This window comes from Oncorhynchus gorbuscha, linkage group LG23, assembly GCF_021184085.1.
Source record: "Oncorhynchus gorbuscha isolate QuinsamMale2020 ecotype Even-year linkage group LG23, OgorEven_v1.0, whole genome shotgun sequence".
Lineage (NCBI taxonomy): Eukaryota > Metazoa > Chordata > Actinopteri > Salmoniformes > Salmonidae > Oncorhynchus > Oncorhynchus gorbuscha.
The window spans coordinates 60316319-60332772 of record NC_060195.1 but is presented as its reverse complement, the minus strand read 5'-3'; the positions used below and the strand labels follow the sequence as shown (position 1 = coordinate 60332772).

At 43.1% G+C, this 16454-nt stretch overlaps 1 protein-coding gene across 5 annotated transcripts; it reads right to left on the bottom strand.

The window, feature by feature from the left end:
- Window positions 1–2303: 2303 nt before the first annotated feature.
- On the bottom strand, window positions 2304–16240 carry LOC124010996 (zinc finger protein Dzip1-like). Of its 5 annotated transcripts, none has more exons than XM_046323878.1 (19): window positions 16074–16240; window positions 14930–15088; window positions 14001–14603; window positions 12000–12039; window positions 11522–11658; window positions 11273–11419; window positions 11015–11140; window positions 10867–10929; window positions 10592–10720; window positions 10256–10304; window positions 10044–10094; window positions 9758–9817; window positions 9208–9365; window positions 8780–8984; window positions 5212–5365; window positions 4638–5032; window positions 3246–3373; window positions 2935–3097; window positions 2304–2843 (listed from the first exon to the last, which is right to left on the bottom strand). In XM_046323878.1, the coding sequence occupies exons 2-19, from the start codon at window positions 14942–14944 to the stop codon at window positions 2764–2766; spliced, it is 2703 nt and encodes a 900-aa protein (XP_046179834.1). In that variant the 5' UTR covers window positions 14945–15088; window positions 16074–16240; the 3' UTR covers window positions 2304–2763. The 5 variants fall into 5 exon arrangements, with proteins under 5 accessions (XP_046179834.1, XP_046179833.1, XP_046179835.1 ...); XM_046323877.1 differs by having other exon boundaries at window positions 12000–12084; window positions 16074–16231; XM_046323879.1 differs by lacking the exon at window positions 9758–9817 and having other exon boundaries at window positions 12000–12084; window positions 16074–16230.
- Window positions 16241–16454: the final 214 nt, after the last annotated feature.

Here is a 16454-nt window from a genome sequence, read left to right as displayed (position 1 = left end):
TGCACCTTGACTTCCACAGACCGAAGATCTCTGAGCAACTCTGGAACTTCACTCCAGCTTTGTTCACTACATCCATTTCTCTGGTAAATCCTCTTCATAAACGTAGCTTTTATTCCCCTGTAACCACTGCCAGGCTAGAGGAGAGCATCCTCCTTATCGACCATCATCATGAAGCATAGGACGGTGATGATGTACATGGAGATAGGCTGCTTTGTGTCTGGCTGGCTGGATTCTGGTGAGCTCCACCCTGGCTATAGAGTACTAGACCTGGTCTGAAGTGGGCAGCGTGGTGCTCACCATCAGCAACTACTCCTCTAACCTCTGGAAGGACTGTGTCTCAGACTCAACGGGGGTGTCCGACTGCAAAGAGTACCCCTCCATGCTGGGACTACCAGGCATGTTCTGGACAGCTTGTCACAACTTGCATGGATGTGTGATTCTGTCTTAATATGGACACCTAACAACTGATGATACATGATGGGATATTGACTCTTACAACTTGGAGGGTTGTACTCAAGATCTTCAGTGCGGTTTGGTGCAGTTGATTGTCATTCAGCAGATGCTCTTATACAGTACTCCATTACAGGCAGATAATGGGGCAGGGCAGAAGTATGACTATAAATATCATATGATCAACATTTTGCAGACGGAAGTAGCGACACCATAGAGTGGGATCCACAAACTCCAATGTACACAACACATGAAAAACACCCGATCTTTCCATGACATCGACTGACCAGGTGAATCCAGGTGAAAGCTAGGATCCCTTATTGACGTCACTTGCCACTTCAATCGGTGTAGAGGAAGGGGAGGAGAAAGCTTAAAGGACTGTGGACTGTGTGCCATTCAGTGTTAATGGGCAAGGCAAAAGCCTTAAGTACCTTTGAATGGCGTATGGTAGTAGCTGCCAGGCACACCGGTTTGTGTCAAGAACTGCAACGCTGCTGGCTTTTTTTTTTTACATCCAGCCAACTTCACACAATTGTGGGAAGTATTGGAGCCAACATGGGGCCAGCATCCCTGTGAAACACTTTTGACACATTTAAAAAAAACATTTCAGTTATTTAGCAGACACTCTTATCCAGAGCAACTTACAGTAGGGAATGCATACATTTTCATACTGGTCCTCCATGGGATTCAAACCAACAAGTCTGGCTTTGCAAATGCCATGCTCTAACAAGTGAGCCACACAGGACTTGTAGTACATTGTAGAGTCCACACTCTACAATGTAAAAAAAGGGGGTTGGTACAACTCGATATTAGGAAGTTGTTCCTAATGTTTTGTATACTCAGTGTATAATACACAATTGTGGTCCTGTACTTTGGCTTCCTGTTTAACTGAGTGTTCTACTCTGCATCAGTGTTCCTTTACTCAGTAAGGGCTCTGTCCATCTGTTGTCATTCTTGGGTACTTAACTGGGTAGGCCATCATTATAAATAAGAATGTGTTCTTAACTGACTTGCCTAGTTCAATTAAAAAAAATGTGATATGATAATAATAGCTGTTTTCCTCCTATGATTTTCTGGCCTGATCCTGTACTCCTGGTGGGGTAACAAAGTAAGATCAGAGTCTGTGGATCCCAATTTCAAGGCACAGAAGTGAGTGGATATTTTTTCAATGAGACTGCTGGAACACACTAGAACAACATTGGTTTCAAGTAGTTAAGTATACAGTATATGCATTAAAAAAAATTATCTTTGAAATCGGAGCAGCGGTTTTTATTGGCTGGGGAGGCTCGCTCTTGCTCATCACCGGTGGTTTCGTACTCAGTTTCTTCTCTGGAAAGGAGGATCTACGCTCAACGTAACACTTTCCACAATATTCCTGCTTCACTCGAAAGACAATAGATTGCATCAAAGGAATATTTTTTGTGTCGGATATATGTTCATCATCTCACAATTCTCTTGCTCCGTCTTCCAGTTGAAAAAAAAGGCCCCGCAGACTTAACTCCTGTGCCACAGCTCGGACCAGACGCACATACATGATGCCAAACTCTTCCAGACTGACTCCAATGCCACAATTGGTCCAAGGGAGCAGAGGTGGCAGAAGGATCAGGACAACAAGGACCACTGGGGCGATTTAGTTTGAGCTGCAGTAGCTCCTGTACTGCAGGAAATACACTGCTTCATATCATTGGTCGTTAGTTACCATGAAAACATTGTGGGAACTGACTCAATTTGATTTGGTAACTGTCTCACCACCTACATCTTGTAGATACCTCATGTATGACTGTTTTACTAACATATAACTGTGTTCCTTTAGTGAACTGAATTGACATCAAGGAAAGAGATTAATGTTTTCATTTGATAAAAAAAAAAAGAGTTTTATTGCTTGTCTAGCGTGTATAAATATTTTATATACAAAAACATTTTTTTTCATAGGACATTCAAATGTCTTACAAATTTCATGTAAATTGTTTTGACACAAATCATATAAGTACCTCACATGGAGTGCAATATCACATTTCATAAAACCTCTAAGGTGACAATTCCCTGTAGCTAATATATAATCTGTATATAAAATAAAAACACTGAAAACTGCCACAAGGCAGATGGCTACCACTGTCATAGGTGTATATCTCAAGAGATACACTGTGTCCTGAACAGAGAGGATCCATTCATTAAGTCTCTTCTACATGCAACTGTAATTCTAACAGTACCGGTAAATCATGTAGAAGTATATTTGCCTTCCAAAGAATTCCCGTGGGCGTCATATTGAGTTTTATCATTGTAGAACTGTAAACCCGTATCACCTCCATATGACTATATATCATCGTCACTCCAGTCGCTGACAGAGACCAGGCTGCTCTTCAGAGTGCTGCCGGTTCCTGCTTCATTCAAACCTGGGGAATGGATAAAACATTATCAGAGGCTGAAGATGAAGGGTAAAGGGACCTGAATGGAGCTGGGTCTGTGAGAGTGAGTGAGACTGACCTGTTTTCTGCCCCTTCCCGGTGGATGTTCCCCAGACACTGGTAGTGCTGTCTGATTCCATGCTCTTCCTCACAGGGGCGGTGGGCTTGCCCACGGGGGCGGGTACCGATAGGTCATCCAACGAGGAGATATCCCAGTCATCCTCATCATCCTCGTTTGTATACTGAAACGCATAACAGTCCAGATTAACACGATTAGGATATGGGAACATTCTGACGTTGACAAATGTTCTGTTTGTTCTCTGTGTCTTATGTTACTCTGGGTTGATGGATGATGACACTGCAGAGAGGAGACTACAGAGGATTTCTCACCTTGAGTTCCCGTACAACGTCTTTGTCTTTACTCTCTGGTAAGATGCTCACTCCCCCTAGTGGCTTATTTGGTCCTCTGTCTGCAAGCTGCTTCTCCAGGCTCTTAGTCAAGTCCCTGACCAGGTTATCTGGAAAGACAAATATGGTCAGCACAACGCATAAAAACCTATGGGCAACAGTTTTCAATAAACACACAACTAAAAGAAAAGGTGTGTTGTTATCTGATATTAGCACTTAACTTCTTTGGGACTGGGGGGCAGTATTGAGTAGCTTGGATGAATAAGGTGCCCAGAGTTAACTGCCTGCTACTCAGGCCCAGTTGCTAATATATGCATATTATTAGTAGATTTGGATAGAAAACACTCTGAAGTTTTTAAAACTGTTTGAATGATGTCTGTGAATATAACAGAACTCATATGGCAGGCAATTTTTTTTCTCCAAAAATCCAACCAGGAAGTGGGACTTGCCCGCGCGCCACGAGTTTGAATTGTGTACTAAACGCCCAAACAAAAAGGAGGTATTTGGACATAAATGATGGACTTTATCTAACAAATCAAACATTTATTGTGGAACTGAGATTGCTGGGAGTGCATTCTGCTGAAGATTGTCAAAGGTAAGTGAATATTTATAATGCTATTTCTGACGTTGTTGACTCCACAACATGGCGGATATATGTATGGCTTGTTTTGTTGTCTGAGCGCTGTACTCAGATTATTGCATGGTGTGCTTTTTTGAAATCTGACACAGCGGTTGCATTAAGGAGAAGTGGATCTAAAATTCCATGCATAACACTTGTATCTTTTAGCAATGTTTATTATGAGTATTTTTATTATGTTAATTATCAGTAAATTGATGTGGCTCTCTGCAAATCCACCAGATGTTTTGGAACTACTGAACGTAACGTGCCAATGTAAACTGAGATTTTTGTATATAAATATGAACTTTATCGAACAAAACATACATGTATTGTGTAACATGAAGTCCTATGAGTGTCATCTGATGAAGATTATCAAAGGTTAGTGATTCATTTTATCTCTATTTCTGCTTTTTGTGACTCCTCTCTTTGGCTGGAAAAATGGCTGTGTTTTTCTGTGAATAGGCACTCACCTAACATAATCGTTTGGTGTGCTTTCGTCGTAAAGCCTTTTTGAAATCGGACACTGTGGCTGGATTTACAACAAGTTTATCTTTAAAATGGTGTGAAATACTTGTATGTTTGAGGAATTTTAATTATGGGATTTCTGTTGTTTTGAATTTGGCGCCCTGCACTTTCACTGGCTGTTGTTGAGGTGGGACGCTACCGTTCCGAATATCCCAGAGAGGTTAAAGAAGTAAATCACACAAAGGAGTAAATCAGCCTCGTGGTGTAAAAACAACAAAAGTCCCTCTTACTGTTTGTAGTCTTCTGTACGTTCCCATTCTGGTCTTTGTAGTTCTGGAGCTGTTGTGGGTCGACCTCCTCCAACTCACTCCCCTCTGTCCACTCTCCCTCGCTCTCTACCACAGTGACTGCCGTTTTGGTCGTGTTGACAGCAGTGCTTCTGGGCTGCTGGGGTTTATATGGCTGAGCCTGGGTGGTAATGGGCTGGACCTGTTTGGGCTGGCTTGATCTGGCCTGGACCGGTTTGGACTGGGTGAGTTTGTGATGGGGGGTGGTCTTGGGTTGTGTTGGTTTGGGCTGGGAGGCTCTGTGATGAGGGACTCTCTGCTCCTGTCTGGGTTTCTGAGGTGGCTCCTCCTCTTCCTCCTCTGATGATGACTCATCATCTGAGCTGAAGGGAGGGGTCCTACGAGAACAAAGGCAATGTCATAATTTGAAATGAACGTACAATCAATCACTCCCTTATAAGGTAATAAGAAACTGATACCACATAAATGACGCCAGTGGTGAGGTAGTCTCTTTAGACAGGGTGTCTATCTGGCATGCATTGAGACAAACAGCAGGAGATTCTGACTAGGTACGTACTTGGGAGTGGAGGTCTTGGGCAGGGTAGTGGTAAGGGTCCGGGGGGCAGGCTGGGGGGTCGTCTGCAGCTGTTTGGCAGGCACTGCTGGTGGTCCTGACATCACTTGGGTCACCTTGGAGGAAAGGCTGCTGGACAGCTGTCTGGCCTGGGTCACTGTAGGGAGGGACAGAACAATAACAATCAGCTGATTCGTTCGTTTGAGGACGTCTCGAGGCCTAAGTAGGTTAAAACGGTGACGAACATGACTCCTGTTGCGAGCAGCTTAAGGCTTGAACTGTTACATTGATTAAGGGGGACTTGTTTAATGTCACCATCAGCATGCTAGCAAACTATCACAAGAGAATGGAATAGACCCACGAGATGAAACATGAACCCCTCAGCAAAAGCCACATGAACATTCTTGAATGCATTAAAAGTTCTAAGTCCTCATACTCCCCACATGCTATAGACCACCAAGTGCTAACAGTCAGTATCTGGATAATATGTGTGAAATTCTTGACAATGTATGTGACATCAACAGAGAAGTATATTTCCTGGGTGATTTAAAAAATTGAATGGCTCACATTAAGCTGCTCACTCAAGAACAAACTTCAAACTGTAACCAGTGCCTGCAACCTGTTTCAGGTTGTCAGTCAACCTACCAGGGTAGTTACAAACAACATGGGAATGAAATCATCAACATGCTTTGATTACATCTTTACTAATGCTGCAGAATTGTGCTTTATAGCAGTATCCAAATCCATTGGATGTAGTGATCTCAATATAATATCCATATCAAGGACAACCAAAGTTCCAAAGGCTGGGCCTAAATATAGTGTATAAGAGGTCATACAACAAGTTTTGTAGTGATTCATATGTTGATAATGTAGAGCATATTTGCTGGTCTGTGGTGTGTAATGAGGAGCAACCAGACGCTGCACTTAAAGTTACTAATAAGCACGCACCCATTAAGAAAATGAATGTAAAAACGGTTAAATCCCCTTGGATTGATGAGCAATTGAAAAATTGTATGGTTGAGAGTAGATGTCGACCGATTATGATTTTTCAACGCCTATACCGATTATTGGAGGACCAAAATAGCCGATACCGATTAATCGGTCGATTTTTATTTATTTATTTGTAATAATGACAATACAACAATACTGAATGAACACTTATTTTAACTTAATATAATACATCAATAAAATCAATTTAGCCTCAAGTAAATAATGAAACATGTTCAATTTGGTTTAACTAATGCAAAAACAAAGTGTTGGAGAAGAAAGTAAAAGTGCAATTTGTGCTATGTAAGAAAGCTAACGTTTCAGTTCCTTGCTCAGAACATGAGAACATATGAAAGCTGGTGGTTCCTTTTAACATGAGTCTTCAATATTCCCAGGTAAGAAGTCTTAGGTTGTAGTTATTATAGGAATTATAGGACTATTTCCCTCTATACCATTTGTATTTCATTAACCTTTGACTATTAGATGTTCTTATAGGCGCTTTAGTATTGCCAGTGTAACAGTATAGCTTCCGTCCCTCTCCTCACTCCTCCCTGGGCTCGAACCAGCAACACAATGACAACAGCCACCATTGAAGCAGTGTTACCCATGCAGAGCAAGGGAAACAACCACTGCAAAGCTCAGAGCGAGTGACGTTTGAAATGCTATTAGTGCGCGATAACTAGCTAGCCATTTCACTTCGGTTACACCAGCCTCATCTCGGGAGTTGATAGGCTTGAAGTCATAAACAGCGCAATAGTTGACGCACAACGAAGAGCTGCTGGAGAAACTCACGAAAGTGCTGATTGAATGCTTACGCACCTGCTTCTGCCTACCACCGCTCAGTCAGATACTTAGATACCTGTATGCTCAGTCAGATTATATGCAACGCAGGACATGCTAGATAATATCTAGTAGTATAATCAACCATGTGTAGTTAACTAGTGATTATGATTGATTGTTTTTTATAAGATAAGTTTAATGCTAGCTAGCAACTTACCTTGCCTTACTGCATTCGCATAACAGGCAGTCTCCTTGTGGATTGCAACAAGAGAGAGGCAGGTCATTATTGCGTTGGACTAGTTAACTGTAAGGTTGCAAGAGTTGGATCCCCCGAGCTGACAAGGTGAAAATCTGTCGTTCTGCCCCTGAACAAGGGAGTTAACCCACCGTTCCTAGTCCGTCATTGAAAATAAGAATGTGTTCTTAACTGACTTGTCTAGTTAAATAATGGTATAAAAAAATATATTTCAAATATATATATATTTTTAAATTGGTGCCCAAAAATACCTGTTTAGGACCCTTACTTTTTTCAATCTTTACTAACAACATGCCACTGGCTTTGAGCAATGGCCAGTGTGTCTACGTATGTGGATGACTCAACACTATACACGTCAGCTACTACAGCGACTGAAATGACAGCAACACTTTACAAAGAGCAGCAGTTAGTTTTGGAATGGGTAGCAAGGAATAAGTTAGTCCTAAATATTTCCTAAACTAAAAGCATTGTATTTGTGACAAATCATTCACTAAACCCTAAACCTCAACTACATCTCGTAATAAATAATGTGGAAATTGAGCACATTGAGGTAACTAAACTGCTTGGAGTAACGTTGGACTGTAAACTGTCATGGTCAAAACATATTGAAACAACAGTAACTAAGATGGGGAGAAGTATGTCCATAATAAAGCACTGCTCTGCCTTCTTAACAACACAATCAACAAGGCAGGTCCTACAGGCTCTGGTTTTGTCGCTCCTGGACTACTGTTCAGTAGTGTGGTCAGGTGCCACAAAAAAGGACTTGGGAAAATTGCAGTTGCCTCAGAACAGGGCAGCACGGCTGGCCCTTAAAAGTACACGACCAAGGAAAATAAATGGATTAAGAAAAATAAATGTTTTTATTTCACATTATCATTCATTTTAATTGTATTTTTATTTTTTGTTAAGCCTGTCACATCTGTGAATGTGGAATGTGTTTTGTTGGTTGATTGAAAAACAATAAAACTTTAAATTGAAAAAGAAAAAGTACACGGAGAGCTATAATTAATGACATGCATGTCAATCTCTCATGGCTCAAAGTGGAAGAGAGATTGACTGCATCATTACTTGTCTTTGTAAGAGGTGTTGACATGCTGAAGGTACCGACACCCATGCATACCCCACAAGACATGCCACTAGAGTTCTCTTCACAGTCCCCAAGTCCAGAACAGACTATGGGAGGCACACAGTACTACATAGAGCCATGACTACATGGAACTCTATTCCACATCAGGTGACTGATGCAAACAGTGGAATCAGATTTAAAAAGCAGGTAAAAATACACCTTATGGAACAGAGGGGACTGTGAAGTAACACAAACCCAGGTAGACACATGCATACACACAAACGATAACATACACGCTATACGCACACGTACATGGATTTTACATTGTAGATATGTGGTTAGGGTTAGTGTGTTGTGACTTCTGTAAAGATTGGATTGTAATGTTTTTTGTATAACGGCTTTAATTTTGCCCGAGGAATAGTAGCTAGCGGCTGCCTTGGCAGCAGTTAACGGGGATCCATAATAAATACAAATACATCTACCTTGAGTGGGTTGTTTTGGTTTGACCCGCTGCTCGGGGGCAGAGTCACTCTCCGTCCTCTTGTCCTTCAGTCTCAGACGCAGTGTGAGAGCCACATCCTCACGGTGACGCCAATAGTCCGGAATGTCCTTCGCCGTACTCTCTCTCTCCGAGCGCAACTTAGCCATGAGATCACTGTACTCGCTGCCTCCGAGTCCCCTCAGACCCTACAGAGTTGTGTAGATTAGAAAACGGAAGACGCTTAACTATCATAAGGATTATCTTTACTGGGGAAACAAATGATCCCTCAAGTCTATTAGTGAAGTCAATTTGTTGTATGTTTTTGATGGTGTATCTGTCAGGCTGACTCTTTCACGGCATAGATCTTCCACAGAGTGTGATTTTAAAGATGCCATTGTGTAATTGTACTCATGAAGGTACAGTACATACCGGTTTGACTCCCAGGGACTCAAGCTTTTCTAGGAGTGCCTGCTCCAGGGCGGGACGCAGCTCCCTCTTGATGTTGGGGTTCTTCCTCAGGACACTGGTCACAGAAGACGGCTGCTTCATTACAACAATTGGCTTCTTCTCAGACACGCTGGACGAGTCTATGACAAGCACCAGACAAGTACAGTACAGTTACACACATACACTTGATAACACACTCAAAATAACACTGACGCCTTTGTAGTTTCAGAGGACAGGCTGGACAAGCATGAAAATGATTTGAGAGAGAGAGTGGTGCATATGAACTTCCTTTTCTTCCATTTACAAAGGACCTGTGCCATAGATAACTACAGCTAACAGCCACATGATTCTGGAGAGGGACGGGCAGAAGAGAACATCTTGCTGCCTTTTTGGGCCAACGTGGCTTTGACTGACTTGACTTCACAAATGCTCACTGACTACATGGCAGGCATCACAGACCGACTGACACGTCCGCGCAGAGAGCATGCATGGAGTAGACAGACAGACGCTGCTGCCGTCTAGACTGTGTTACCTTTGTCCTCCTCAGACAGCTCCTCTATAGGATCCAGTTTAGGAGCAGAGGGAGGCTGCTCTGATTGGACAACACAGGGGGTCAGAGGTCAGACAAGAGCGGGAATTAGGAGGAGGGAACTCAGGTAGATGGAACAATAACATTGATCTCTAATGGTGTCTTGTTGGGAGATCGCTGACAGAACAGTCTCGTTACATGCTAGCATACCTTTTCTCTGAGCAAAAGGATGCAGATGTCTGGATTGACTGAGCTACATATCGTTGGGAATCTCCTGCTAATGACTTACCCTTCACTACTCTCTTTGGTTTAGGCTCTGGCGCTGTGGCTGTTAAGATCACTGAAACATACAAAGTAGGAAGAATAGTCAGTAATAACAGGTTCTTTACAGAACTATAAACAGCTAATATCCAAGTTCAAGCTAACATCCAGATTCAAGCCAATATCCAAATTTGACCAATTTAAACATTAAAAATTAAGTCAAAGAAAAAGTATGCATACCTGGAACTTCCACTACTTTAGTAGGTGGATTTGAGGACATATGCTTTATCTGTGAAATGAAGAAGTACAATAAGCTACATTTCTAAATTATATATATATTTTTAATGTTTTGTATTCAACCCCTGCTGTTGAACCCCAATGGCGTAATCTAATTTAATTTAACTTTTTAACATGATTATGAAGTCAGAGTGGCCCTGACGACTACACTATATGAGTGTGTGGAAACATGACACGTCCATCCGGCGCCATCAATCCAGGATTTCCTGTATGAGGGTCAAGTAGGCTCCCAGTTTCCCGGCGGCCGGGTCGCCAGAGGGTGGTGGTGAGTGAACTGACCTGCTCTCGCTGAGAGAGGATGATTAGGTCCCGCTCCTGAAGCCGCTGGTCACTCTCCTCCTTCTGCCTCTGGCTCTGCTGCTGCCACTCCACCACAGACGACTCCAACCTGCTAAACTGATCCTGCCACTGAGAGGAGACATAGGACAGACGTAGACCTTAGAGATCCCACTGCGATGGCTGCCTCTTTCAAGGCTCTCCGCTGACCATTAACTATTCAACAGAACTCACAAGTAGTTCTGTTAACCAGTATTCTTCATCAAAACTTAATATACCTGATTCTTCTCGCTCTCATGGTTAGCCTTCATTTTTTCAATTTTTGATGTAAACCTTTCTTCCTGTAACAAAATAAATAGTTGATACATAAAAAAAAAATCACAACTTGAAATATTTAAAGAGAAGAAGTACTGCTTAGCTGCTTACCAGTTTCTTGTGTTTCTGATCCATCTTCTGGACCACAATCTTGTTTTTTTCATCCATGTCTTGGTCAGTCTGCTGGGGAGCAGGACTGGGCCTCCTCTCAGGAGTGGTCATCTTGAGATCCACTTTCTGTACAGATCACATCAAATCATTCAAACAAAAATCTCCCTGACTTACAGAACCAAATCACCAACGCATCAGTTTGAATTGGACACGGAACCAGGAAAGTCAGTGCTTTGCCAAATGGACTAGTGGACTCACTTGTTGAAGAAGAGCATTCCTGTTGTGAAGCATCTCGATCTCCCTCCGGAAACCGTCTCTCATCTCCTCTATCTTCATGTGTTCTTCTTCCTTCCATCTCTCTAGCTTTCTCATCAAATCCTGGTGCATGGACTGCTGGTCTCTTTCCTACAGATGAAAAGAGAAGGAAAATGGTCAAAAGCTCTAAATAAATATGCAAGTGCAAACTGATCAATGCCATTGAAACAAGCACGGTTCTTATTGTCCCACCTGAGAGGCTTTGGCCAAGAGGGCTTGCCTCTGTGACTCCAGCTCAGATGTGGTGTAACTCAGCTGCCCTTTCAGCCGACTGATCTCCTCCTCATCTGCAATGCTCTTCACTTTCCTCTGGTTGCCTGTCCTAAACTCTGAGAGAAACATTAACAGAGACAGACTAATGGAGAAAAAGTTAGCCTAAGTAGTGTTTCAGGGCCGGGCTCAAAGATATACACCTCTCTCTTTCTGCTAGACTCTGTGGGAGTGTGTGACATGTCTACTGCTGCTGCAAACTACAGTGGGATGTCATAGGAACTGGTTCTCCAGCATTATAGACACACTATGGTGCGCTTGGGGACACCCATACCAGTGGGACTCCCTATAGGAGACAGGGTAGTTGGCTGCAGTGAACCTTCTTACCTGACTGACGGTTACTTTCCCTACCGTTCTCTCTAAACTGACGATCAAACCTTTTAAAGTTCTCTTGACTTACGGCTGTCGTACTCGTCTGCATGGCGACGTTGCATATGATTCTGGAGAAAGGAGGAATTCATGAAGGCTTTATCACAATGTTGACACTAAAGGAAAAGAAAAGGAAACGGAATTATACAATGACAGTACATTCCCATGCAAAGACTGCAACGAATCAATGGTCTGAATACATGTTGCTTGCTACCTTCACTGATAGATCAAACGTAAGGCCAATTTTGTAATAGGCAACTTGGGCTGTGTGTAAAAAATTAACACATCTGAACCCAAAGCTCAAGCCGCGACTATACTATCCACCATTAAGCTTTAGAGACTGTTTCCTGGGAGACAGATCGACATAGCGACATTACCATCCACCAATAAGCTTCAGGGACTGTTTCCTGGGAGACAGATCTACATAGTGGGTGTGACGTGATTCACCCCATATGCCTGGCGTCACCTCGCTCCAGCTCACAGGGGAGGGGGAGTGACAGACGGGGCAGATTAAACGCCAGAGCAACCACATCACACGCCACATTTAACGCCGACACCAACACAGCACGCATCTGTGCCTTCATTCAAACTGAACCGCACTGCCACCGATACCTTGTTGCCTCGCGTGCTGGTGCTTTACCATGCTGCAGGGGAAGTGGTGGTTTCTACAACAGAGACCCTTGTTGTTGTGTGCTGTAATTGCATTGCTGCTCTGGAATAACTTTGGAAATCGCCAGTGAAATTGAATTAGGTCTGGCCCTTGATCGAATCAAGGCAGTTGTGTGTCTGTTGGCATCCGTTTACCGTGTCTTGATGTGCGAGACAGTAATAAAAAAGCGGACTAAAACGTTCATTTTCTAGATTGCATTGACAACACACAGGCTGAAATAGGCAGGACGTTTCTTGAATGATACAAGTACTACAATTTATGCAAAATTTCTGCGAATTGCAGACAATTAGGCTAGATACTGTGTATCAGATACACTGTGCATTCTGTATATCTGTTGAAGTTCCTGTATCTGTAAATGTAGCTTGATGTAATACATTTGAGTACCTGTGTGAAACAATCAACACATCTAGGCCTATTTTTGGAAGCACAGTGGCCCATCAATAATTGAGCTGTACAGACGCCTCGGTTATCAACGTGCCTGTTAGCCGGGCAGGGCACTCTCACCTAGCAACAATGCTCAGTCATATGAAACACTAGGTGTTGCCTTGGCAACAGCTGGGCCCTATTCAACAGCAATGCCCTTTAAAAATATAAGGATCCTTCTATTCTACATCTGTACAATAAATGCATAAATTTCTGGTGTAACAAATAGAAGAACATCAAAACGACAAGTTGACGCGAGACCAATGTCATTATGGAAACATGAATGAGGGTGGGGGAGGTGGTTCAGTCATTTTGGTTCCGTCACTTGCCACCCTTTTGTAAGTGGATTAAAATAACTAGGTCTAATTATCACCAGCTGACACCATCTGCTCAGAGCACAATCCTATTGTTTAGGTCTCAAAACAAAGCTGATAACGATTACGTCTACCAATCCTTATAAAGTGGCCACATTACAGTTGCGGGATGAGGTGAACCTATTTCCAATACTATGTCTCTGATTTAAATGGTATAATTAATTTAAACCAAATCAAATTTGATTTGTCACATGCATTGTAAACAACAGGTAGACTAACAGTAGACTAACAGTGAAATGCTTACTTAATTATGTAAAAATAATAACACAAGGAATCAATTCACATTGAGTAACAATAACTTGGCGATATACACAGGGTACCAGTACTGAGACAATGTGCATGGGTACGAGGTAACTGTGGTAGATATGTACGAAGATGAACCTCCTGTTAACATTCTCACTCCTCTGACAATGATTGAATTGAACAAAGCTAAAGCAGCTCTGAATATCACCTGGGGAACAATGGCTAAGAGGGGGACCCAGGAGGAAGGGGGGACTAACTGTTGTACAATACAAATGGAAACCGACACCGAGAAGAAGCAGCAACGTGAGGAGGTGTTCAGTACCTTATGGCAATTGGTCATGTTGATCATAGCCTGCTGGTTGAGGGCAATGATTTTCTTCCTCTGCTTCAGCTCCGTCTTCAGTACCTTGGCCTGGTCCGCCTGCTTCTGCTGCTGGGCCAGGAGCTGCTGGTGCTCGCGGGCCTGGGTCTGCAGCCTCTCCTCGGCTGCCCCCAGGCTCAGGGTCAAGTACTCCTGGGAGTGCAGCAGGTACTCCACTGTCAGCTGGGCCAGGCGGAAGAGCTTGAGCAGCGCTGGGTCCACGGGGCTCTGGCAGCGGACACAACGCTCCCCCTCCACGTTGCAGAAGGTCACCCCTGTGATGTGCTCCTGCAGGGTCTGGAAGTCCAGCTCGCTGGCCACCAGGTCCACGTCCACCGCGCTGATCCGGCGCCAGTCAACGCTCTCGCGCCGAGGCCGGAATTTGAAAGGCGGGATGGTGGTGGATGTGGAGACAGACATGGCTGGTGGCGGTGGTGCTGGAGGACACCGGCTGCCGGAGGAGGGCTGGCTCAGGGGGGAGTTTAGGAGGGAGGGGATCCCAGCTGATGAGTGGGTCCCTTGGGTCTCTGGCTGGTATGGGTAATAGACGCTATTGTAAAATGGCTGAAAAGAACAAGACATTTATACTAGGTTAATGTTTTTTATTTGTATTTGTGACAGACAACAACAAATAGATTATTGTGTGCTACAGATTAGAAATGCAGCATCTCAATCAAGGTCAGGGAGAAACAAACCTTCTGCAGGGATCACAGCAATACAACAACAGCATGAACAGAGTATAGAATATGGAAGAAAAAAGCAAAGATTCCACCTCTCAGCACATGAATGAACCATATGAGATGACACAAAAATGGCTAAGCATTACATTCGTATTCGATGGTAATCTACCCAATTCTTCCGATGTCAAGTTGACGCCGAGTTGTCCTTACCATCGTGGATTTCATGAGCCTTTATGAGATCGAACACAGAGAACGAGTAGTCGTTTCCTATTGGTGCACGCCCCCTTCAGCTGTCTGCCGCGACACCGAGGAAGGGCGTCCTCTCGATCACCATGGAGACAGAACAGTGCGTCCCACTTTACGGGCTCCCTGGGGAGACATATGTTATCAAAATATTGCACCTAATCAATCCTAAATGATTCCACAATGCACGCGACTGCAGCATCAACAGTATCCTCGCAAGCTGGATGTATTCAATGTTTTTGTGAAGCCACTCACGCCACTGACACTGCCGCAATAACATATGACCATTTTTAATTCATATTCTGTTATTCTACCCACGTGATATATGTCTGGCTAACATCTGCAACAAAAATGCTTAAACTTCAGTATTTTTTTCTATTTGTGCATTAAAAGCCACATAACCAATCGAGTCAAGTGAAGTGTCAAGCTCTCAACATGCATGACATTGCTTGATTGCTATTACCAAATAATGTAAACCAAATTACGCAGCTATTCTCATCGAACTAACGTTAGATACTTTGTGGCCCATTTTTTTTTTTTTTTTTACAATTAATGACTGTTGACAAATAACCATATTTATATTCTGCAGCATCACACACTTCTGGTTGCCCCTCTCAAATTACGGGCACTGTGCCTCAAAACAGTTCAAGTTGGGACAAGTTGAGCCCAACAAAAGAACAGAACGCATGTGGAGAAAAAGTTTTAGAAATATTTTTTTAACGTCAGTTAGCTACCTAGCTATAAATGTAACTAGGCTATATTAGTTAATAGCGTAGTAACTAGCTATTTAGCTAGCTAAGTAACGTTTATTTTGTAGACATGAACAAAATAGCAACCAGTAAATTAGCTAGCTCACACGTCTGTATTTTCATAAACATCCCTAGCTAGGTAGCGGACTAAACTCCACTCTATGGTGAAGGAAGAGTGGAGTTTAGTCCGTTAGTTACTACCGTCGGCTCGCTAGCTAGCTAAATTGGCTAACGGACATTTAATTTAGTAGCAAACACATTTATTGAACATGGACTTCATCGTACGTGCCTTTTGAGTGTGTCTCATAAAATAAATAACATTCTGATCGAACTCTTAAGTTTTAGTCAGAACTCAAACTTACCGTCCGCAACGTTTTTAAAGTCCATAAAAACAGTTTTTTCCACAGGACTCGGGCTTTACTGAGATCTTCGGATGGAGTGAGACTTGAAAGACCGCGGTGACGTAGCAGCTGCTGCACACATTCCAAAAACTCTGCTCATCCCGTGTCCCCTCTCCAAAGAGGGGGGAGGGGAATTAGGGAACTCAAACTGCTGAGATTTAGGAAAGGAGGATTGACAAATGTGGGTGTTAGTCTGTTATCCCCTGAATACGCAATTGCATATACCATATTCACATTTAGAGCCACGGTGCTTTTAACATTTAGTTGGCTGTTGGCCGTTACTTTTTAGCCACCGTCGTTGTTTTTACTGGCAAGAAAAGCAACCGCGCAAAAAGGACAAGG

Coding starts and splice junctions, on each gene's coding strand:
- LOC124010996 (XM_046323877.1), bottom strand. Junction 11,420..11,521: donor TCTTGGCCAAAGCCTCTCAG/GTGGGACAATAA, acceptor TTTCATCTGTAG/GAAAGAGACCAGCAGTCCAT. Junction 9,818..10,043: donor ACCAAAGAGAGTAGTGAAGG/GTAAGTCATTAG, acceptor TTGTCCAATCAG/AGCAGCCTCCCTCTGCTCCT.